The sequence below is a fragment of the Ochotona curzoniae genome, unplaced genomic scaffold, assembly GCF_017591425.1.
Source record: "Ochotona curzoniae isolate NIBS_2020 unplaced genomic scaffold, NIBS_Ocur_1.0 contig_883, whole genome shotgun sequence".
Classification (NCBI taxonomy): domain Eukaryota; kingdom Metazoa; phylum Chordata; class Mammalia; order Lagomorpha; family Ochotonidae; genus Ochotona; species Ochotona curzoniae.
Window position 1 is genome coordinate 37,859,680 of NW_024466599.1, and position 21,576 is coordinate 37,881,255.

General features: G+C 35.6%; 1 protein-coding gene across 3 annotated transcripts in view; it reads right to left on the reverse strand.

Moving 5' to 3' along the window:
* Positions 1 to 1,781: 1,781 nt before the first annotated feature.
* The window catches only part of APLF (aprataxin and PNKP like factor), a 66,877-nt gene continuing 47,082 nt past the window's right edge, over positions 1,782 to 21,576 (reverse strand). For all 3 annotated transcript variants that reach the window (XM_040993293.1, XM_040993292.1, XM_040993291.1), the window contains exons 9-10: positions 7,979 to 8,025; positions 1,782 to 2,252 (exon numbers count right to left, since the gene is read on the reverse strand). In XM_040993293.1, the coding sequence (XP_040849227.1) occupies positions 2,059 to 2,252; positions 7,979 to 8,025 (241 nt within the window). In that variant the 3' untranslated portion in view covers positions 1,782 to 2,058. The remainder of the gene's footprint in view (positions 2,253 to 7,978; positions 8,026 to 21,576) is intronic.

Genomic DNA, 21,576 nt, shown 5'->3' on the forward strand with positions numbered 1-21,576 from the left:
ATCTGGTGAGTGAACCAGCAGATGGAAGTTACCAGGCCCCTCCCTTGTGACTCTGACTTTCAAATTAAACAAACAAACAAACAAATAAATAAATAGCAGTACAAATATCATCTTATGATTCAAACTTTCACAAGATTATGAAACTCCCTTATCATAGATTCCTGCTTCTCACCACTAAAACTACTGCGCTCTTATAAAAACACAGCACAAAACACACTCCTATCACTTACGTTAATCTTTCAATTTCTCTGGAATGGCTTCAATACCATTATTTCCTTTCTACCACTCATTCCTGAAAATGTTGTAACCTTGCATCTGTGCTGGCTACTCTTCACATCATGATCAGTAACATCCAAGCAATCATTTATCCACTCAACGCCTGTGTACCAAGTCTCAGTTATCTCCCAGGCACTGTTCCTATGCCTAGGGATTTAGCAGTGAAAAAAAATGGGGAAAAAAAATCCCTGTCCTAGTGGGGGGTTTATATCTTAAAAAAAAAAAAAAAGGCATTTTTTTTTTAATTGGAAAGAAAAATATACAGAGAAAAGGAGATAGACAGAAAGATCTTCTGCTGACTGGTTCATTTCCAAAATAGTTGTAACTGCCGGGGCTCAGCTGATCTGAAGCTAGGAACCAGAAGCTTTTTCCAGGTCTCCCATGCAGGTCCAGGGTCCCAAAGCTGTCCTCTATTGCCTTCCCAGGCCACAAGCAGGGAACTGGATGGGAAGTGCGGCAGCTGGGACATGAACTGGCACCCATATGGGATCCTGGTCCCAAACATCTACCCCAAAACTGCATTTTAAAATTTCTAGGTTATCTAAAATGAAGAGTATTATAGGTCTATCAGCAGATTGAAACAGGAATTTAAAAGATATATTTAATAAAACGAGAATAAGGGGCTTCTTGATAAGTACTCAAAATTTTAATATATACATGTTATATCAATAATTTATTTTTATCTGTTGTTTTACAGGTAGTTTGAGAAAATTATGATAAAAGTACTTTCTACTTACTTTGAGAATTAAGTTAATTAAATTAAATGGAATTAAATTAAATGGAACTTCAGTTTACAGTTACATATTTTTCTTAAAGATTTATTTATTTTACTTGCAAGTTAGATTTACTGAGAGACAGAAAGATCTTCTATCCACTGGTTCACTCCCCAAATGGCTGCTACAGCCAGAACAGAGCTGCTTGGAAGCTGGAAGCCAGGAGTCAGGAGCTCTTCCAGGTCTCCCACATGTGTTTAGGATACCAAGCACTTGGGCCATTCTCCTCTGCTTTCACAACCATTAGAAGAGAGCTGGATTGGAAGTGGAGCAGCTGAGACACGAACCAATGCCCATATGGGATGCTTGCACCACAGGTGGAAGATTAGCTTGCTATGCCACTGCATCGGCCCTGAGACTTCAGTTTATAAACTGTCAGACAGAGATTAAATTACAAATATGGGCCACAAAATAACAATGCATTCATGAATATTTTCTTGCTATTGCCTAGTTGGATCTTCTTTCAAAATCTGATAGGTGCTAGTTTCCCCAACTCTCAAACGATAAAAGTCACAAATAAGATTTTAAACCTCTTATCTAGGATATTAAAAAAATAGCAATATTGTGACAGCAGTGATTTTCTTAAAAGCATGATCCTGCTAGAAAAGTTACTTTAATAACAATGGAACAGGCATACTTTCCCACCCATGACATAATTTATCTGACTGTACTTACACAGTACTCTATGAAGACAGGACCTTTGGAAAAAAGATCAAAGCTTTATGCTACCCATGATTTTCATTTTTTATTATCAACACACAAAGTATGAGAAAAATAGCAAACTACTGTTCTTTAACTTCTGTGTTCTTCCTATTTCCAGTTGCTTTAAACACGACAGAAAGGCAACAAAGTCTATTACACTGAAGGCTAACATTATGTCCCCTCTGCAAAGAGTCAATAGTAAAAGCCATAGCTACCAAAAGAAATAATGATCACTGAAGAATCCCCTCAAGCTGTAATTTTTTTCTCACAAAGAACAGGTGAATTTGAATGATCTATTATTGAAGAGTTACTTTTTTCTTTTTAAGAACTTTTTTGCTTCTCTCAAAAGCTCTTGCACATCTTCCTTCTCCTCATCTTCCTTTCCTGGCTCCCAGTCGGGATCTTCATCTGTTGGATCACATTCTTCTTCATCTTCTTGAAAGCTGTCACTCAGGTCACAGTCATCAGGTTGCTCGTTATCTTCATCTACAGCATTTCTCACTGAGAAACACAAGATCGAGACACGTGTATCCATCATCACTCAACCGGCCATTAGAGATGTACAACTGTCAACTGTATTTCCGCAAGAAGAGAAGTTAATTTTATAAATACGTATTTTACTACTGCCATATTTAAAAAATACACTAAAACAGCAATTTGCTATTTATCAAAGGAATTAAAGTGGTCATTTGCTACTTATTATTCTAACTTCTCTTATAACAAGGCTGCTGAAACTACAATGGCCTATGCAATTCAAAACACTGGGTCCTTAATAATGCTGCAATTGGGGCAGATATTTGGCACACTGGTTAAGCTTAGAAGGTCCACATCCCATGCCATGCTTCCCTCTGTCACAAGGAAAGGATATCCCAGACAGAGGGTGATCCTTCAGCCTGCATTCCAGCAGGAAAACACACAAGGGACAGGCCACAGCCAACTTGCAGCTGCTCCATGAAAGACAAACAGGTTTATTTTTCATTAAGAGGCAATGGACATTGGACAGCAAACCTAGGAAAATGTGATTAACACCCCAGGGTTATGATCAATGAGACTACTGGAGTTTAGATACTTCCTATTTATTTTGTGTTTGCTTTTTCAAAATTTTATAATTAAGTTGAAAGGTAGATTTACAGAGAGAGAGAGAGGAGAGAAATAGAGTAAGAAAGAGAGTAAGCTCTTTCATCCTCTGGTTCATGCCCCAAATGGCCACAATGGCCAGCACGAGGCCAGGGCAGTCAGGAGCCTGGAACTGATCCAGTCTCCCTCATGGGAGGTAGGGGCCCTCATGGGAGGAATTTTGGCTGTCCTCTGCCACTTTCCCAGGTGCATTAGCAGAGAGCTGCACATTAGCAGGGAGTTCAGGCAGAAGCAAAGAAGCTGAGTCTAGAACTCATGCCCAAATGAGATGCCCAGAGGGAAGGAGATGGTTTTATCCCTGCATGATGATGGCCCCAGCACTTCAGGTACTTTGGGAAGTTTAGTTTTTATAGATTTCAGATATCTATATAGTTCATGTTTCAATAAATATTAGTAATGCTATGGTAACTGCCATTAGGATATCTACATTTCCAAACAATATTATTAAGGATGATTTTTGTCATTAAATTAATTTCTTCCCTTATTCCATTCACATGTATAATAAGATAATCTACAATAAATCAGTGGGAAAGTCTAGGATTATGTGGAGGCATTTAAGAATTAACTAGGACTTGGTACCTTGGCACAGTATGCTAAGCTTCCACCTGTAGCTTTAGTCCATGTCCTGGCTGCTCCACTTCCGATCTAGCTCCCTGCTTATGACCTGGGAAAGCAGTAAAAGACAGCTCAAGTCTTTGGGTCCTTGCACCCACATGGGAGATCCAGAATAATCTGGTTCCTGGTTTTGGATCAGATCAACTTTGGCCACTGTGGCTACTTGGGGAGTGAACCAGCAGATGTAAGATCTCTGCCTCTTCTTCTCTCTGTAAACCTGATTTTCAAATAAAATTAATAGTTAGAACTTTAAAAAAAAGAAACAACTAAGGGACATTTTCTGAGTGGCAGAAGTCAATCCCAGATGAACAGCTAAGAGTACTTTGGTATATGCTTTGGGTTACATTTTCCTAAAATGTTCACATGTAATAAATAGATATAACTTAGATATAAGCCAAGGAATTTGATAGAGGAAAATGGGTATAATAAAAAAAGGAAGTAATATGCCTGTCCTTTAACTCCTCTATAATTCAATACATTTTATGTGTATTTCTTGCTATTGGGTAAAGTAGGAGGTAGTAAGAATATCAATATCTCTATTTGTATCCATTTTCCTCACGGGAAGCAGCTCATATACATGACTTGTTTTTGAAGATGTGAGTGTGCGTGACTGCATGGCATATGGCAATGATGTCTCAGTAGCCTATTTTCCTTTACATTTACAAAAGATCTTGGGAGGGTTGTATGAAAGACTGACATAAAACTCGATCAAGCGTGAGGCACTCTCCAAACCTCATTTACCACTGCCTCTCAGTCTGCTTTGCTGGATCTAACTCAAAACTTTAGGTGTGAGATTACACCTTAGACAGATGATTCCTTAAAGTCCTGTAAGCTAATTTCCCAAATGTTTATCCTAAGCCCTGAATCATCACCCTGAATTCCAGACTCATTTATTCTGACTGCTACTGGCAAAACATCTCCAAAACTATAACTCAAGTCACTTCAGCCAAATTTGGTCATTTTCTTATCAGTTGTAACATATGACTTCTCTAACCATCCAACTGTCTAGCTGTTTTTGCAAGAAGCCTTGGGAGTCATTCCTGAATATAGCCTAGTCAAAGTCCAGCATCAGTATGCCAAGAGATTCTATTTAGCCTACCTTTCAGTGTTTCCATCACTTCTCACCACATCTGCTTGGACACCCTGCCTGGTTCAAATGCTGTTATCTTCATCCTGCATGGATTCTTGTCTATTCTCCACAAAGAGGTCAGAGACATTTACAATAGCTTTCTGACTCAATATAAATAAAATAATAAGTCCTTACTTGTTGGTCTTGGCTTCACAATAAGCCCACTGCTAACTTTCTGATCTTAACTCATGCCACTCTCTGCTTACTTTCTTTGCTCCAATTCCAATTGCTCTTTGCTGCTTCTAAAACAGTCCAAGCATAACCATCTCTAGACTATTCAACTCACTGTTTCTGCTGCCTGTCAAGCTCTGCCACAGATAATCATCTGGATACTCCCTCTTTGAGGTCTTTGCTCCAATGTCAGATTATCTGATGGTGCTTCTTTTATCCCCAATCTGAAATGATACCTCCCAGCTGTACACATATATGCACTTGCTATTCCATCTTTTAATACAGATTTATTTTTCTTCTTAGCAGCTATCATCACAATGATATCATACAGTTGTTTATATTTACATTGTCAACCATTCCAAAGAAACCTTTTCATACAAGGAAGCTTTTTAGTTAGGAGAGTTAAGCAAGTCAGTCATAAGGAGTCACATAATGGAAGAATCCTTACCCACGATCTTGGTATTATACAGAGAAAATGAACATTATTAAAAATTTTATTGAAGCACAAAAATAATAATATGAGATAGAACAGTGGCCATTTAATATTTTAAATCAATAGCAAAATATAACTTTTTATGGTTTTATATCTTGTAGTTGTCACTTCTTACAGATACACAAAGAATTAAATAGCACAATGTGATTTTTAAAAATTGAGAACCTATTGCATTTTCCTGAATTACATTATTATTATTACATTATAATAATTACAATATAATTGCTGAGTTTCTGGAAAAATAAAAACTAAGCTATTTCTTTCACAACAAGGTGAACTGGGAGAAAATTTTTTTCCTGCCTTTACTGTATTTCATAGAGTTTCTTGCGAAAGTTGCTGCTATTATTTGGTTGCTTATATCTAAAAAAATAACATGGTTAAAAAAAATGAATGCTGAACAAAGGGGACAGAAGTTCAAATATGTATTAGTAAGCCCATAACCCTATAACAATTAACCTAATGGAATTATTTTCTTAAATCTATTCATAGTGAGTAAGTGACCTCAAAGATCTTTTCTAAATCCAAAATTCTATTAAGGCCAACATATGAATCTTCTTCTACAGGTCACTGAAGCAATGTGAAATGTAAACACAGACAGACAGCTTGTCCACATGAAAGCAGAAAAAGGGAAATAAAGTGTCACTTATTTTTTAAAGCTGACGATTAATGCTTAACTATCAGAACAATGAAAATATCTTTTATAAAAGGTAATATAGCTTTCAACATATGTAAAACATGTTACTAACCACAGAGCAATCATTGCCTTTTTATTTCTGCAGGGGAATTTTTAATAACAGGTTAATTTTGAAGTTTATACTCCATATTTCCATTACAATTTAAAATTTTATAAGCAATTTTCCCTGCAAGAACTAAGTTGGCAGTGCTACTAAACAGAATGTCATGTCAGATTCCTCTTAAAATAAATGCTGATTTTACATGAGGAAAAATATTTTCAAGTTGGCTATTTTTCCAAGTAACTTTCAGAATATTAGAGCCTAAGATAGCTAATGCTTCCTAACAGATTGACAGCTCGACACAAAGAATTCTTCAGTTTCCTTTTCTTCTCCAGTAAATCTCACATTCAATATCTTGTGCCAAAACTAAGCATTGTTTGAAAAAAAATGTGGAAGGCTGATGAACTCTAAATTTAATTTGATATATAAGAAAATTTACAAATGACAGCAAACAAATCTATAAAAAAAATCCAGGATGAACTATACAAATTGTTACAGGTATAGAAGAACTTTATAGACTGAAGTGTTTCAGGAATGGTACAAACCAGATATTAAATAGTAAGAGTTGAATGTAATTTTTATAAAGTTGAAAAATCTGGGGACTTGCATTGTAGCATAATGGGTTAAGATAGAATCTAGGATGCCAGCATTCTGTGGACATTGGTTTGAGTCTCAGCTGCTCTACTTCCAATCCAGCTCCCTACTCACAGCCTGGGAAAGCAGTGGAAGATGGTCCAAATGCTTGGGATGCTGTATCCACTTAGGAGCCCAGAAGAAGCTCCCGGCTTCAGCCTGGCCTATCCCTGGCTGGTGTGGTCATTTGGAGGGAGTAAACCAGCTGATGGAAGATCCTTCTCTTTCTTTCTCTCTGTATTTATGTCTTTCAAATAAATAAATATATGATTTAAATTTTTTATGTTTATTTGAGAGAGACACAAGAGAGTGTGTTCATCTGATGCGCACTCCTGAGACAGTCTGACTATAAACCTGAGTCACTGCTATTCCCTTTGCCTCATCCCAGTTCCTACACTACAGTGTGTTAGTCTGCCAAAGCTTCTTGATTCTTCCTTCAAAATCTCTTGTATCTAATTCTACCACTCCACATTCACGGTGACCAGTCTAGTTCTGGCCCCTTATACAATTAATCTCCAGAAAGTCTACTTACCTCTGATTCAGATAACTTATCATCACTAGCTGAGTCTGGGTAAAACACTGCCAAGGCCAGGTCTTTGAGGACTCCCATATCTGGCATCAACACATTCTTCTAGCATCATCCACAGAAACATTAAAGACTCTTCAGTCATTTAAACTGACTCATCTTGGTAACTCTGAGCACAAGAAGTCTTTCTCAGTTTCCTTGGCCAAACTATTACTTCGGGATGCCTTATACCCACTCACCACAGTTAAGAACAAGGATGACTGAAATCCAACCACCTTAAAGACCCACTTAATTTGCAACCTCCACATCTAATGCATCCTAATAATCTCTAGTAGAAAATGTTGCTTCCTTATTAAGATTTTAGAACATCTTTCCAAAGGAGATAGTCAGATCTAGTGTTGATATTGATTATTAGTTCTCATATCACTGAAACCTGATTCACATGGATGCCATAAAACATAGGGATAAACGAATGGGAAAGTGAATCAAGATACACTAGCCCCAGCTGTTCCTAGCATGTGGGAGCTTTCTCTCTGCCTCCCAGACAAGTCAGGCAATGAATCAACACAGATAATCCTTACAGCACAAAGTCATGTTGTTAGTCAATGATTGGGGAAAAATCCTTGATATATAAAATATATATATAACACAACCTTTTCCCCTTTAATATAAGAAAATAATTAAGATAAGCAATTCAACAAATTTATTGAAATATATTTAAACATCTTTCATTGTATCTGGAAACTGCACCTAGATTACTCAAATATCTCAAGCTTCCTGTAAACTTACCTGGGAATGTATTATGTCTATATTCTATCTTGTGCTGGGGATTCTTCCTGGAAAAAGAAAAGAAAGTCAAAGTGAGATTTACTTATCCAATTAATAAAAAGTAGCAGAATTATTTAAATTAGACTCAAATACTAAGAAACCTCCAAATGAAAGTCGGCCCCAATTGGCTTACTGGAAAGCACTTGTTTTTGAATTACCGAGGAACTACTTTATGTCAGGTGCATTTCTAGACACAAAGAGTGGTGAACAACACAGAACTCTTATTTCAAGAACTTACACTTCAGATAGACAAGCACATTTCTTTTCTGAAACATATCATTTAAAATGCCTTCACATATATGTAAATATAATTTGAAACTATATATATATGACACAAATATCCAATGTGTGCTTGTATATACATAGATACAGTGCCCAGAAAAGCAATTTTAAGGCTCTTCTTGAACCCAAAGAAAAAAGTACTTAATGAACAGTGATTATCTGTTATGAGACAATGGGAAAGTCAATTTTGCTGGAAAGTTGGGAAATTCATATAACACTCCAAAAACAGACAGAAATTACAGGTTATCTGGGATTGAGGGACTGTTTCTTATTATATGTGCTCATCATCTTATTATTTTATTAAACATTAAATGTTTTGGTCCCTCATATACACAAGACATTCTCTAAATGATACAAAATAGTTTCAGCAGCAAAAATCCAAAGCATCAGTTGTTGTTCAAGAGTCGCTTGATTGCCCCTCTCTTAGGACACAAATGACGGAGCACTGGGGCAGATGCACAGCAGATAGCAGCTGAGGTGTACAACTTCCTAATATACTTGTGTCCAAGGAAATTGCTTATACAAGATGAAGATTTTATTTATCCATTCACTCATAAGCGTTTGCTGAACATTTTACTACATTTTCACTCAAAACAGACATTGGAACTAAACTAACAAGATGCACATGCCTTATGTGTGTTTGCCCTGGAGAGACAGAGTTGGGGTTGAGGCAAGACTGACATTAGTAAAACACTGTCTTTTATTCATTTATTTTTGTTTATTCTTAATGTGTCTGAAAAGCAAGAAGGAGCAAGAGGGAGAGTGGGAGGCAGAGAAGGAGGAAACTCTTCCATCATCCTAGCCAGGATCCCAGAACTCAGTCCTGGCTTCCATGTGAGAAGCTGTGACACACGTACTTTGCTTATGGCCTGCTGCCTCCCTTGGTGTACATCAGCAGGAAGCTGGAACATCAGAAGTGGAGCCCAAATTCAAACCCAGGTGCATAATAAGGGATGCAGGATCCTGAGCAGCGTTTTAACTGCTGCATCAAATGATAATCAACAGCCAGATAAACATTTCCTTCATTGAAAAATAAGAACTTTGGTGGAAACAGGAAGCATTCCCTATGCTGTTGTTTAGGAAACAAATACTAATCAAGCCTTAGATGTTCACTTCCTCAGAGTGAATACTCTGGTTCTTTAATTTGCCTTTCAGCTGGACAAATAAGGAAATTTAACACACAAACACATATATCCTAGGTTACAAACTTTTTTTTGCAGTTTTCAAGGTTTTATCTAAACACAAATAAAATGTGCACTCAAGCTAGCTATCCATTTTCTTCACTGTGCAGCCTGGCATCGGGGTCCGTAACTCGAATGGCCAGCTGGGCTGCTGGTTACAAACATTTTCTGAAATGTTTCTAATTGCTCTCATTCACTTTCATATTCCAGATCCATTTTGATAAGTAGAAAAGGCAATAGTCTCAAAGTGAAACTCTACCTGAAATCTAGTCTATGAATTACAGAATGTAACACCAAGGATGATCTGAGAGGCCGACCTGCCTCCAATCGTCAGGTGAGCAACATGGGCCTAACAAAGTGACATTTTCCCCCAACAACTGTGCTTTCTAACTTGGGTTAGCACCATATTAACAGAGGTCCAGATACACTAAGAGACTGGATTAAAAAACTTTCTGCAGTAATCAGGTGTTAAATGTTCCATTTATAAATTCCTTAACGGATCCAGTGTGAAAATGGATCTAACTAGCTTTATTTTCATAATTTTAAAACACATTGTGTTTAAACGATTTCATAATAAAATTATACTTCAAATGTTATATTTATCTATGCTGTGCATTAGGCACTACTTTTATATTAGTGAACAAAGTAAAATAATTTCTACTCATACAAAGCTAGTTGCTTAATAAATATTTGTCTTGTTTCCACTAATATCTAATATTTCATTTGCTCTAAATATTAGTTTTATCTTAATCCTAACTTATTAATAGGAGGCAATTATAAATATATAACTTTAGATTAGTTGATAAAATCTAGAATGATTTTACTTCCCAGCATGCTAGTCTTTGTTATACAGTTCATCTATGAGAATGTATGTATATATTTATTTACCTATATTTATATATTTTGTGCTTTGCATAAGACTGTCATATCAGAGAGAACATGATGTTTGTCTTTCTGGGACTGGCTATCATCACTAGGCATACCGCTTCCAGTTGGGGCCATTTTGTCGTAACTGTTGGGATTTCATTCTTCTTTATAGCTGAGAAGTATTCCATCGAGTAGATGTACCATAATTTATTTATCCATTCCTTTGTTTACAGGCATCTGGGTTGATTCCATGTCTTTGCTACTGTGAATTGTGCTGCTGTAAATATAGGGTTTCAGGTCACCCTTTCAAATGCAATTTCATTTCCTTTGGATATCCCCAGGAGTGGGATAGCTGGGTCATGTGGTAAATGAGTTCTCAGTGTCTGAGTCTTCTCCATGCTGACTTCCACAGTGGTTGTATTAGTTTACATTCCCACCAACAGTGGATTAAGGTGTCTTTGCCTATACCTATCATGCCATGATGTTTAAATAGCAGGAAGTTAAACTTGTAACTGTTATTAAGGGGCTATACTGTGATGAGGGGAAATGACAGGAGGGGAGAATAGGGACAGAGGAAGGGGTGATAAGGGATGAAACCCTAAACTACAATACTCTTTAGCAGAAAATTATTTTTGTAAAAATTAGAAAAATTGGGCCCGGCGCGGTGGCGCAAGTGGTTAAAGGTCCTCGCCTTGCACGCCCGGGATCCCATATGGGCACCGGTTCTAATCCCGGCAGCCCCGCTTCCCTTCCAGCTCCCTGCCTGTGGCCTGGGAAAGCAGTCGAGGACGGCCCAAGGCTTTGGGAACCTGCACCCGCATGGGAGACCCGGAAGAGGCTCCTGGCTTCAGACCGGCATAGCATCGGCCGTTGCGCTCACTTGGGGAGTGAATCATTGGACGGAAGATCTTCCTCTCTGTCTCTCCTCTCTGTATATCCGCCTTTCCAATAAAAAAATAATAAAAATAAATCTTAAAAAAAAATTAGAAAAATTAAGTATTGCTGCTTAAAAACTGTGGGAATTATGGAATATATTTTTAAGCATGGTGTTTTTTTAAATGCTTTTTAAAAAGATATATTTATTTTTACTGGAAAAGCAGATTTGACTAGTGTTTATCTTAAAAATTTCAATTGAAAACCCTAGACTCTTTATAACATCATCCAATAGAACTTTCTGTGATGAGGGAAATTTCTGTCAGTGTCCAACAGAGTAGCTACCAATTGCATGTGGCTACATGAGCAATAAAGCTGATTAACTGAATTTCAAATTTTATTTTAATTAAATACACAAAGGGGGTCCTCTCTCTCCATATAAGATTAACTTAAAATGAATAAAATACAACAGAATACTCTTTCATACAGGCTGATCCTCAAAAAAGTGAAACTCCTATAGGTAGAAATGCTAATATTGAAAGTAAGAGGATGGTGACTAAACTCATAGGAGAGTAGAGGCTAGAATCAGGGAATCCCCCAGCTAGAATCCTAGAGCAGCACCTCCTTACACGCTAAGTGCCAGCTTGCTGATCAGTACACAGGAGCTAATAACAGAACCTACCCTTCTGTGTGGATTTCTGAGACAACAGATGGCAGGGCCTTAGACTAAGAGCTTTGCTGGGTGGTAAGCAATCAATGTGAGCATTGCTTCTTGGCCTCTTGGCTAAGATCAAGTGCAACAATCAATGTGAGACCTTGATTCACTCACTCTCACTTCAAAAAGCTGTCACAGGACACTTATTATCAGGCCCTGTGTCCAGTATCAGTGACTCTCCTCATTGCTAATAATTCTTTTGAGGGAGGGGGGAGGTAACTTTTTGTATAAGAATGCAAATGCATAATTAATTGGTGGTCATAACTCCACATTTATAAGAAGTGGGGGAAAATGATTGTTATAGACGATGATGTATTTGTACTAATTAACACAAATTTGACCTTTCAATGTGAAAGAAATACAAAAGGAAAAAAAGAACAAACAAACTGAACAGCCTAGCTGTGATGAAGGCAGCTGCAAGTGAAGAAACCTGGGTGATGATTTGTGGGATGATCTTTCCTTACTGCACATGCTGACACAGGCCATCAATTCGTTTCATTCTGTCTTGAAACTGCAAGGACTGCTCAGGGAGGGAGCAACAGAAAGGAGGAGACATGAATACCAAAAGTTTCCTTCATCATTAATCTAGGGAAAAACATTAGTCATCTGAGATATTATTTTAATAATTTCTTATTTTGAAAAATATTCAAGTCACTAAATAGTGAACAAAAACAGCACATTGAAGTTCCATATAGTTTCATCCAGGTTCTTCTATTGATACCTTACTCTTTCTACAATCATTTGCATTTTAAAGGTTTTTTTTTTAATATATGCCTGCTTCAGTACCACATAGTCCTCTTTTTCCCTGCTCTGCCTTTAACAGAATAAGATTATTGAAAAGTTAAAAATGGTTTCAATCATTTGCTGCTGGAGCCTCCTTCAAAAGCAGTTTCAGAAACTCTCAGGCAACTAAATGTCAAGCTTTAAAAACAAGCAGAGAAGTGGAACTCAGGGCATTAGTAGATACTCAAGCACAATCTATGCACCACATAAACCCTGGCTTAAAAGACCGCCTGCATCACTCATCAGGCCACAAAGATTTAAAGGGAAAGGAACTTTCTCAAAAGGCAAAGTGAAGAAAGAGTATCAGAAATGGAATGTAGGGTAATTTCAGAAGGGGACTTCTCTTTTTTCTCTCACCTTTCAAATGCACCCACAGTTGCTCACACTCCATCTCCACACTCTAATCTCACACACTACTAGGGAAAAGCAAGTCATTTCAGAGAAAGTGAATGAATGAGTAACAAAATGGTTTTAATTTCCATATTTGAAAGAGGAATAACAGGAAATGTATTATGAAAATTTATATTCACACAAGGGAAAAAGCTTCTAGCTCTCTATGCAGACTTTCATCTGCCTGACTTAAAAAAAAAATGCTCTTCCTTTCAGACTCTAATAGGTTCCATCCTTTCCTAGACAACTTGCTGTATTCATAAGAAGGACAGTATAAGATTGGGATGCACACTAGAAGAAACATAGCAAAGTATGTGTTTTTTTTCACATTTAGACATCAAATTTCTAATCATAACAAAAATTTATATTCTTAGTATTGTATCTACAAAACCACTGAATCTGTCAAAAACTGATTAAAATTTACAATAAAAATCCAGAAGAATTCAATTCATTGAAAATTGTGTTAACTGTTTCATTGAAAAAGAGGAAGAAAAATATCCTCTGTGACAGGATCAAGCTTCCTATTTTGGGTATTTTCAACTGAACTTCAGTAAGAAAGTGAACCTGAACAGACAAGATAATATATGCAAAAGACTCAAAAAATTTAGATACATTTACTTTCCACAATTAAATATTTGAATATTTTGAATGCTAAATCCTTAAGTTATCCTCCCTTCCAAATCTTCCATAATTTCAACCTAATCATTACTTGCAGTCCCATCTTTCATTTGAACTCTAGGGGAACAGGTTTTGATTCTTTTTCATTGACAGGCACCTGATTATATAATATTTTCCAAGAATATTTTTCTGACTACACTGCTTAAGGTCAAGTTATATGTGCTTCAGGAAAATAATAATCATTAGGAAAAAGCCATATCCTTTGATACTTGCCACATAATTTCTGTATTATCACCCACATTTTCAACACACACATAATTGCACATGTGAGTGCATGTATCACCTCTCTCATTTGCCACATGAGCTGATATAAAATGTAGGAATTTTTTTGACATTTTTTAATAGCAAAGTACTTTTAACAGTGTCTTTTACAATGTAGTATCCAACTATATCTTTCATAGATATACCTGTCTACTGGAATATAATCAACTTTTTCCTTCAAATAATTTTAATGAGCTCTGAGTTTATAAAATTAAGCAATTTTAGCTTACTTTTAGTTGACAAATCAAAATTGTATATAGGAGTATTTATAGCACAAATGATCCTTTGGAAAAATATTTCCACAACTCAACTAGCCTCTAGTTCTGAGTAACCATTCCACATGGAAGTGATACGAAACAGTATTTAGTCTTTGTCTGGCTTATTTTACTTAATGTAACATTTTCCAGGTTTATACACATTGTCATAAACCACAGAATTTCTGTTTTAAAAGCTCAATAATATTCCATTATATATTATAACTTATATTTTCTTTACATTTGTCAACTGATGACACATCCTCATGATAGACACTTAGGCTGAATCCATTCCTTAGCCATTGTGAATAGGAATTCCATAACAAACATGGAAGTGAAGATATCTCTTCAATTTATTGATTTTTTTTGGCTATACAGTCAGTAGTGGGCCTGCTGGATTGTACAAGAGTCTCTGTGTTGCTGAAAAATAAAAACCAAACCAAACCAAAAAACCTCTACTCCTTCCAATTTGGCATGCCCACTGTCCCATGAGGTACCTGAGTGAACATGTGGGATGAACATGTTTACTGAGCTCCATGTATAGACACCATGAAACCTTCCCAGAGACCAACATGCACACCGAACCCCACCCAAACGCCACTCCATTTGTATATTCAGTTAGAGAACCACCTAACAGAAAAAGGGGGAACCTGAACTGATTTCAGGTTCATGATTCACCTCATGATCATGCCTGTATTTACTTTTGAGTGTTTATTATCACTTTAAATAAACTCTTCCTATTTTTTTCATACGTTTTCTATATAGGCTCTGTCAAGAATTCATCTTATATGACGATACAAGAACCTTGGAATAAATACAGCTGAGGACCCTAGTCCCCACGAGAGTTTAATATGAATTTCAGGGTTTATTTCTGAGGAAAATACTGGCATTTTGATAGCATTAACTTGGTAGCTCACTTTGGGTGGTACAGACCTGTTAATGTCCATCCAATTGATAAATATGAAATCTTTCTAATTTATTTGTGCCTTTCTTAGTTTCTTTCATCCACGTGTTATAGTTCTCAGTATAAAGGTCTTTTGACTCCTTTGTTAAATTTATTCCTAAATATCTTATTGTACTTTTTGTAGCTATCGGATATGACATTGTTTGATTTCTTTTTTGTATATTTTACTATTACTGTGTACAAATGCTACTAATTTTTACATATTGATATTTCCTCCTAAAACTTCTCAAAGTCTTTATTAATTCTAACAGGTTTTGAATGAAACCTTGAGTTTTTGATATATAACATTCCAGCTGCTATATTTTCTACCTAATGGGGAAAAATCTTGCTTTTGTTATCTTTACTTACTTCCTGGTCACTGCTGAATAGAACTTAAAAATCATTTGCAATACATGTGAGGAATTCAAATTTTTCACTGCTCAGCATAAAACATGGCTTCTAATAATCTCGGGACTTAACAATGAACTTTCTTGTCTCTATTTAGTAAACTCTAATCCATATATTCTGGTGTTTTCCCCAGAAATCAACCCTTTGAGAGTCAGTTTTCTGTTGAATACATCCCAGAAAATGCTTAGGTGAAAAGATTCTAAATAACCTGAAAATGCATTGCATTTAAACTGATAAACAAAGAACTCAACAATTTTTCCTACATATTCCTAACACTGAAGTACGCTAGAATTTCCTGCCATTAGCAATTTGTATGGCTTCCCCAGGAAACGATGAAGGCATGGCAATCATTCATCAGACTCCATTGCAATGAGGTTCCTGAGATGCAGACTGTGCAGCTTTGTAAGACACTTAGTTCTAGTCAATTAATCACTCAGGTCTAGTAAGAACACTGAGAGTCCCTCTGCTTAAGAGAAAGACCAAGCTGTTCTGTCTTGGACCAGTTTTCATCTGGCTTTTAAATTTTAGATTACTAGCATAACAATAAGGAAGGGGCTTAGACTTGGGATCAGAACAGGTTAGCCTGAATTAAAACTAAACTACAGAGCATGTCCTTTGAATCATTTTCCTCTTCTTGTCACAAAACAAGGATAACATTGGGCACCATATATGGAGTCTCAAGATTTTGATAAAAAAAAAAGACCTCCATAAGCAATTGTAGGCTATTAAGTATTTTATAGATGTCAACTATTTTCAGACATAAAATCAATTTTACTTCAAGATATCCGATATTGGCAGGAAATTCTATATGCCAGTAAAAGTAATTGCCAATTAATATTAAGTGGCTGAATTTTTCCTTCAATAATAATAGAATCCCTGTGCTGTATTTCTGCTAATCACATTTCTCGCATTATATTTTTAACATTTTCTCTATTCCTTCTTTATTAGTTATGTAAAATACTTTAACGAGAAGCTAAAAAAGTTTCAAGTAAAAAAATAATGACATAATTTATCTTAAGGAATTATTGCTTCTGCTGCCATCTGAGAATGAACTGTGGGAGGGCAAGCAAGATGTCAGGAAGCTGCTGCTGTATTCCAGGCAAGGCACGGTGGTGATATAGGTAGTGCCTGTTTGTTTTGGAGAGAAAGACAACATGAGAGAACATTCCCTTCAGTTGACTCATTCCTCAAATAACACCAGGGCCGAGATGCAACAGGGAATTCAACCCAGCACTCCCACAGAAGTGGCTGAAACTTACTTATCTCAAGCATCACCAGTCTACTAGGGTCCCCGTTAACAAGAAGCTGGTATCATGAAGTGGGTATTGAAAATGAGGTATTTTATTACAGGAAATGGACATCTTAACTGCCATGCCAAACATGCCCCCTAACATACTTTAGAGGCACAATTGTCAGGACCTGTTGAAGGACTGAATGAATGATAGGAAGAAAGGAAAGAAGAAAGAAAAGAGTTAGGAATGCCTATTTGTTGTGAGCCTGAATGTTGAGTAAGCAATTGGGGAAAACATTTTTAAATAATTAGGATAAAAAATGAGTTATTTCTGATGTGATAAGTTTGAGCCACCAATTATAGTACCATATAGAAGTGTTTAAACACTTAAACCAAGAGTCATTAAACTGAATTAGTTCCTTCCAGGAAGTAAGAATAAAGAGGGAGGAGTGATGTAAAACTGTATGGAGTTCCCAGACTATAACCAATGCAATGTATTTTCTGCATTTTTATGAGGAAATGAAACTTGGGAAAAGAAAATGAGTTGCACAAAGTTATGCTACAAAATTGGCAATGACCACAACTAGAACTGAAGTCTGCTGATTTAAAAACTCATTATCTCTCCATCATGAACAACCACTTGCAGATTAAACAATGATAGTAAGAATATAATATTAATTTTTATTTACTTTCCAAGATTTGGTAACTTAATATTATGATGTTAAATGAACCTAAACACATGTTTTACATTAGCTCCTAGATACACTGCCTAGTACATATTTGAGTCAGAACATTTACTCAAAAAATAAATTGTCATAACACATTCAAAATAAATAATTTATCTTGTATTTTTGAAATGTGACATACTTTAAAACCTGAAACAAAAAACACAATACCTAATTTATTAAACAGCCATGTCTTAAAATTTAGGAGAAAGAGAATTAACAAATGTTTTCTTCATTAAATAGTGAAAGGATAAATTAGCACAAAATAATGCAAACACTCCCTTACAAATCATTATGAATACCAGAAGAACTTTGAACATTGTTATTTATGTAAAATCAACACCAACTATAACAGAAAAATAGTTATTATAAAAATACATAGATATTTAGATATACGTAAAAACTGAAGAATCATAGTGCATTCTGTCAAGGCTAAATAAGTAAATTTAATATTGATGAAGTCTAACAAATTAGGATTAACTATTATATAAAACTACAGTAAATAGCTACTACTAAATCTAAGATAATCTTTCAAGATTATAACCTTACACAAAATTAAAGAACTTTTTTTGTAAGAAATCAAATTATGACAGTTTAGTTCCTTTTTTGAAAAATCTATTAAACTAATTAAGGAGTTACCAAGTTTGATTATTCTTAACTAGAAACGAAGTGACTGGTAGTTTCACAGGACTGATTATAGAAATCTCAATTACCTGGTATCTAGAGTCACTTTAGGAAGACCACATTTCTTCACCTCAGATAATATAATTTGAATTCTAAATATATGCATGCATATTTTTCTTTTAAGTAGCTTCTAAAAATCATCACCATTTAGTTTGAAATATAAATCCAAATAAGTAAAGAAAATCCTGCAATAACGTGAACACCTTTCAAAAAGAATAGTAGCAAAAGTTTTATAGCATGGTGATAAATCTGAATCAGTAACAAAAATAATGAATTGACTTACAGTCAGATAAATATTTTGAAAAAAAATGAATTATGCTTGCAGCAAAATATCCTGTTTATAACTTTTGTAACTAAGTCATTCCTCTTAAAAGACACAGACAAAATTTAAAATAAAAAAATAGGGCACTAGCTTTCAAAAAAATATCAAGGTTACAACATTTCCATTGGCAAGATATACAACTGCTAAAAGTTTTGCACAAGTTTGACTTGACATTGTTACATTAAGTTAGCTGAAAAAGATTCTATGCATTTCTCTATATGTGTGTGCTTTTCTGAGTTTAATGCTCTATTTAGAGTAAGAACAGGAGCAATACACTGCACAAAATCTTATTACTCATCAGAGGAAGTGAGTGAGTCAGAAGCAGGGACAGCACAATCACTGGGTTATGTTGGACATTAAGGATCTAATGTTCTAACTCAGACAAGTGCCTTGACCTAATCAAATCCATTAAGCTGAGTGAGTCTTCTGGAAAACAGCAGTGTAGAGCAAAAATGAATTAATTAGCTTAGTGGGCAAGATACTTAAAATGACAGCACTAACTAGTTCTTTCAAATGAACATTTTTACTAGCTGAATTTAATTTTGCTAGGTGAAAAAGTGCATACAAGGAAACTTTAAGAACGCTTATAGTGTAGGAAAGAGTAGAATTTAATAATTATGGACATTCACTTTTATAAACACCAACCTTCTTTACTGGATAAGCATGGAAATCTTTATTTTTTACTGCATTATGCATTTGATATATTTCCCTGCTTAAATCATAGGATAGAATGGCTAAAAATAAAATATACCCATACATACAGTTTTGTGTTTTTCTATTTTCTCTGCAAGGACACAATTTTGACTTTACATGGTAATACTTGGTAATTCAATACTACTTAATGCAGGTGGCTGCAAGCAGTATAGGACAATGATAATTTAACAGTGCATGAATCTGAGATAATCTAGAACTATCTGATAGCACTAAAACATATCTTGTGAAAAAGAATAATATATTCTTATATACAAGACTGATATAGAATAAGCTCATCATAATAATAGCTTATTTTCACAATGATACACAATAAATCTACTAGATAACAGCTAACCAATAAGGAGACAATATAGGGTATACATAAAGTTACATTACAACTCTGCAACCAAAGTTTCTACTATCTTCTCTTCCTACAAATTCCATGATTTCTTCAAATTATCTTATCTTAAAGTTTAAAAAGTTTTTTGCTGTGTTTTTAATGCCAAAAAAATTACTTCATCATTAGGTTAAAAACACAATCACCATTTTACTTTAGAAACTTATTGCTAAGTGGTGGAGTCAGGCCATGTTCAGGAGAAATTGGCTTAGAGGAAGGGAAGAGACGTGGGTCTCGCTAACCCTAAGGAGTTAGCCATGTCATTAAATCTCTCCCTAGGCAGAGTAGGTGACAATGTGCAACATTTTCCAAAAGTCTCTCTGAATTGTAGTTAAAACTAGTAATGGTACAAAAAAAATCTTAAGCTTCTACCTGGAACAAGAATCGGGTTGAAAAATTCTCAGTAGATTGAATCAAAATACATCATAAACCAAGTCTATATATATATAGGTATATTTACATATTAAAGGTTTTTTCTTTTTTTATTATTATTTTTAATAATCTTACTTAGTTGATTAGGGTACAAAGGGTCAAGGGCTACAGGAAAGTGGGTAATACCATTGTTTCCACACTAATATCATCGTTTTTTTCCCTGTAATTGGGGTCAGGGGAGAAACAAAGTTTTCCCTAGCCTCTAACCCATCCCAGGTCCCCAATGTGAGGCACACTCCGAGGGTCCTGCTCATGCAGTTTTGATAGTTCAACAGTTCTGAATTGCTGCCAATCTCGCCATTCCAATCGCGATGAAACCTATTCAGAATCCACTGATTGACATACTCTCTTCATGGTTGGGGTTCTGAGATCAGCAGTTCAGTTGGAGGCATCTCCAGAGAAACTTCATCTGAGATGATCCCAAACCTGATTCTTGTGTGAGTTTCCCAGTACTGGGTCTGGCACTGTCATATGAAAGTTTTTATTGGCATCTCTTGACTACTTACTATCTGACCTTTTCTAAGGCAGTTGATGACACAGAGGCAGCAATTTCTGACATTTTTATGAGCAAGATTTAATGTTTTGTTTCTTTTTCTCAAGAACAACATATTTGACTTTTGCTTCAGGGAAGGCTGTATACATCTTAGTAGACCAATACTTCAATTTTTGCTTTACAACTAGCAAAAAATGATAGATTACAAAAATCACCCTTATGACTTATCTGTGGAAACAAGAAAACCTTTAGATGATCTAGAATTTCCAAAAGTTAAAAAGCTATTCCTACATGGGCTGATAATCATTAGATGCTTTCCTCCCCAAAGGTATTTGCCACTTCTTGGTGTGGATAAAGCATTGAATTTGAATCAAGCGGAGGAACTAGTAGAGTTTTTCATGCTTTTGCAGCATTTTTTTTTTTAATTTTGGAAATAGAAAGAGTCCCAAACACAAAGATTTATTTTTTTTTCTAAGAAATATCTGGCAAGGAGGTATGATAAGCTTAAGGTTATGTATGTAACCTCAAAACATGCAAGGTGAAACCTCCCACTCACAGAAGCAAAGTCACACTATCAAGATCTGTAACAAAATATAAATTAATCTCCCTGAAGAAATTTGTCAGAATTTAAGATGTGTTGAACAAAGCACTGGGATAAACTCAGAATCTCCAAATGGAACTTCCAGAGCTATATAGAAATCTACCTTTCAAAGAACAGTCTTAAAAAAAAAAAGAAAGAAAGTACTAGAACAACTACAGGCTATAGGTAGACTGAATTTCATAAAATCTCCAACCTAGCTATTTTCTGTACCAATCTGTGCATAGAATGAGATTTTTTTTTTTTTTTTAGGAAATAACACTGCAAAGCCAAACATCAGACTCAGCAAGTCACACAGCAGGTCTTTTATTTCCAAAGGGGAAGAAGCTGCAGGGAGAACCAGGAGCAG